The following is a 3,797-nucleotide window of genomic DNA, read 5'->3' as shown; positions in this document are numbered from 1 at the left end:
CTGGAGCAGGGTGTTGTTGACAACAAGCAGCTACTGTTTTGGTTGCTGTCTTTCTTGCTCTCACTGTCCTCTCTCTGTCTCCAGAGTCACATGGATTTAATTTAGCGATCACTTCACCCTCCCTTTGATCAACCTGGATTCACCATCTGAATTCCCTGCAACGACCCCATAATTGTGTCACCTCATCCCCTTGCCCCTCCAGCCTGCAACCTTTCCCAGTTCTGAGGGCACAGAAGGAAGTGTAGCCTGACGGAGAGAGGGCAACGTGGAAGAACCCAGTACTGCACCAAGCTGTGTCTAATCCTCTCTGCCATTGATTCAGCACCCTGCATACCCAGCACTGGACCAGGTGTCGCTTTCCACGTGTTGTCCCATACAATCCTCACCATAATCCCAGAAGGTGTGGAATAGTGTTGTCCCATTTGAGAGCAGCGTGGGCCTATGTTTCAGCAGAGCATTGACAGCACTCGACTGTCACCAGGAATTTGCTGGTCTGTAAGCTTCTGGATAGTGGATTCTTCTCTGTTGTTGCCATCTTCTCTCGTGGCCTTGGCAGTGACCAAAAAGCAAGTGGGTCTGGGCAGTAGGAAAGATGATCAACACGGTGCCTGCCCTCCAAGATCTGCCACCCTCTCTGGGGGCTTTTGGGCCTCCTTTGCTATAGAAGATGGATCATCACCTAGGCGTGATGAGAGAGGTGGTAGGAGCCGCGAACTGAGGAGAGCAGGCAAGGTTGGAAATAGCTGATGATCATAGAGTTTTTCTGTGCATCAGTTAGGAATGCTTTTGGGACTTAAACTATAAGGCAATTTATTGTTGACTGTACAGGAAGTCTAGAGAAAGGTGGTCATGGTGTTGTTTAGTTGTTCAATGAAGGCTCATCAAGGACCCAGGCCCCCTCCCTCCTGAACCTTTTAATAGCTTGTGGGTGTTTCTAAGTTGAGTGGTGGGATGAGTCTCTCCTTCCTATGGATGAATAGCTTGTAACCACTGTATTAAAATAAGTGGTTTTGGTGCCTAATCTCCCAGGCTAATTTGTGAGCTCCTTGTGGGCAGGGACTGTGTCTTATGCTTCTCTGTATCCCCAGTGCCCTGTCCAGTGCCTGGTACACACAGGTGCTCATTCATCCATTCATTCAAGAATTGTTTCCTGCTAAGTGCTATGATGGAGGGATCCATGGCACTTAGCTCAGCCTGTGGGGTGGAAGTGGGGTCTGTGAGCACTTTCTTGAGATCGTTACACCTGACTTGAGTCCCTGAATCACAGAGCCCTCGGCTCAGCAGGATAGTGAAGGTTTTCATTCCATTAGCAACTGAGGTCAGAAGATATTCCTATGCCAAAGCTCATGGGGGTCCACAGTTCACTTCCTGCTTATCAAACAGCTATTATGCGCCAGGTGCTGGGATGACAGAGATTAATCATAGTTCTTGCCTTCAAGTGGCCTCCAGGCCAGTAAGAAAGACAGATAAGCCATTTCAGTACTAGGTGATGAGTAAGCATATGGGGCCACAGAGGAGGTGCACCTCCCCAAGCCTGTCAGGTTGGGTTGGAGGAGGGGCAGTCTGCACAGGCTGCTAGGAGCAAGTGGCCCTTTAACTGATCAAAAGATGAGGAAGAGTCAGCTGGCCCGGAGGCCAGAAGTGAGTCAGATCATGAAATGCCTTAGTGAAGACCGCGAGCTGGATGAGGGTGTAGCAGGTCGCAGGCCCCCAGCACTGCTGCTGCTCCGATTTGCATTGTTGTCTCAAGTGATCTCTAGGCCGTATTTTTGGTGATGCAGGGTTCGGTTTCTGGGCTGGCTCTGCCTTTCCACCCCCTCACTTTACATAGTTTGGAGCTTGGAGTTCCTTGTATTTTTATCCCTGCTGGCTCTTTGGCCAGAGAAGCGGGTGGTAAGGTCTAGGTGCACACAGAACCATGGATCAGCCCTCAGAGGGAGGAGTGGAGCCACAAGGTGTGCAGTGAGATGACTGACTGGGTTCTTGAAAGAGGGCCAGGTGGCTCCTGGTGGACCCCACCTTTCCCTTCACCTTGTGTTGGGCTGCTGCCTCATCTGGCTGTGGCTCCCCAGGAGTCTCCTGAGGGCACCGTTGACTTCCTTGTTTCTCAGACTATAGATCATGGGGTAGAGCATAGGAGTGACATTGGTGTAGATTAAGGACACAATTTTGTCCTGTTCTGGGGTGTAGCATGACTTGGGGCGAATGTAGATGAATATTGCGCAGCCATAGTGCATAAGAGAGACCAGCAGGTGCCCAGCACAGGTGGAGAAAGCTTTGCCTCTGCCCTCAGCTGAGCGGATTCTGAGGATGGCAGCGATAATGAATCCATAGGAGAGTAGGATCAGCAAGAAAGGAATCAACAGGATGAGCATGCAGACCAGGAAGACTGCAATCTCATTGGCCCTCGTGTCAGAGCAGGCCAGGAATAGCACAGCAGGGATGTCACAGAAGAAATGATTGATCTCATGGGATCGACAGAAGGGCAGGAGGAATATCAGTGTGGTAAGGGTGAGTGAGAGTGCAAACCCGCTGACACATGCCAGAGCCAGCATCTGCAGACAGAGGGCCCTGGTGACAATGAGTGTGTAGCGCAGGGGGTTGCAGATGGCCACAAAGCGGTCATAGGCCATCACGGCCAGGAGAAAACACTCTGCTCCACCCAGGGCAATGAAGAGGTGCATTTGCAAGGCACAGTTCAGGAAGGGCATCCGCTGGCTCCTGGACAGGAAATTGGCCAGCATGTTGGGGACAATGACCAATATATAGCAAATTTCAATGGTGGACAGGTTGCGAAGAAAGAAATACATGGGAGTCTGGAGGCAGGAGTCAATGAGGGTGATGAGCACAATAGTTGTGTGCCCTGCTAGGGTGACAAGATGCATGGTTAGAAAGAGTCCACAAAAGAAGATTTGCAGTTCATCCAGATCCCCAAAGCCCAGGAGAATAAATTCAGAGTTTACGCTGTAGTTTTTCTGCAATGAAGCCATCCTACATTGTCCTCTGTAGAACTCCTGGGCTGGAGAAGACAATTTTCTAGCAATTCTCCAAGTTGTGGGAGACCCTGGAGCCCTTTCCACAGATGTGAGTGTAGCCAGCACTTCAAGACCTCCAACTCCCTTTACCAGGCTTGGCCCTTGTCTTCATTCTATTAATTTTTTGGATTCTGCCCTCTGTTCAGTGAGAACGAAGAACTGCCCACTGTGATGTCACTTTAGCTCGGTTGTTGAGTTATTACAAATATGAAATGAGATGAGTGAAGTTATTTACATAGACCCTAAGCATAGTCTTTCTGTCTACATTTTGAAGAGTTGCCTCAGGGTCGGGGTGGGGGCTGAGCTTGATGTTACTAAACAGGTTCAAGCAGAGACTGGGCCTGCAGGGTCATTGACACTGTAGGAATTCCTGTAGAATGTAAGGTCTGGTGAGTTAATCTTAAAGAAACTTCTGGCTTTGTGCCTTGGGTATATCATCCCTCCCTTACCACCACTCCCCCCAAAATCCTAGGATTCCTGCAGCTGAAGGGTTATGAACAGGATGCCCAGAGAGGAAGGAGCATAACCAGCAGAAGTTGCTGCCTCTTCTGTTTCAGCATTCCTCAATTGCAGGGAGGCCCCGGCTCATGTGTCACCTCCTTCCAGACACCTGCCCTGACCCCTAGGCTGAGTTATTCCCTCTCTTATGTTCCCACAGCACTCCAGGCTTCCCCAACCATATGATTTACCACTGAGTCCTGTAATTCTTTGATTATTTCTCTGTCTACCCCAATAGCCTGTGAACTTCGTGACGGCAAAAAC

General features: G+C 49.9%; 1 protein-coding gene across 1 annotated transcript; it reads right to left on the bottom strand.

Moving 5' to 3' along the window:
• Positions 1 to 2,027: 2,027 nt before the first annotated feature.
• LOC103545013 (olfactory receptor 10V1-like) lies at positions 2,028 to 2,990 on the bottom strand. Its single transcript, XM_008511767.1, has one exon. The coding sequence runs from the start codon at positions 2,988 to 2,990 to the stop codon at positions 2,028 to 2,030; it is 963 nt and encodes a 320-aa protein (XP_008509989.1).
• Positions 2,991 to 3,797: the final 807 nt, after the last annotated feature.

Source organism: Equus przewalskii, chromosome X (genome assembly GCF_037783145.1).
Source record: "Equus przewalskii isolate Varuska chromosome X, EquPr2, whole genome shotgun sequence".
Classification (NCBI taxonomy): Eukaryota; Metazoa; Chordata; class Mammalia; order Perissodactyla; family Equidae; genus Equus; species Equus przewalskii.
Note: the sequence above shows the minus strand (reverse complement) of the source record. Positions and strands in the feature narration are given on the sequence as shown.

What these genes read in the sequence shown, in the direction of transcription:
- LOC103545013 (XM_008511767.1), bottom strand. Translation starts at nt 2,990, where the DNA reads ATGGCTTCATTGCAGAAAAACTACAGCGTAAACTCTGAATTTATTCTC.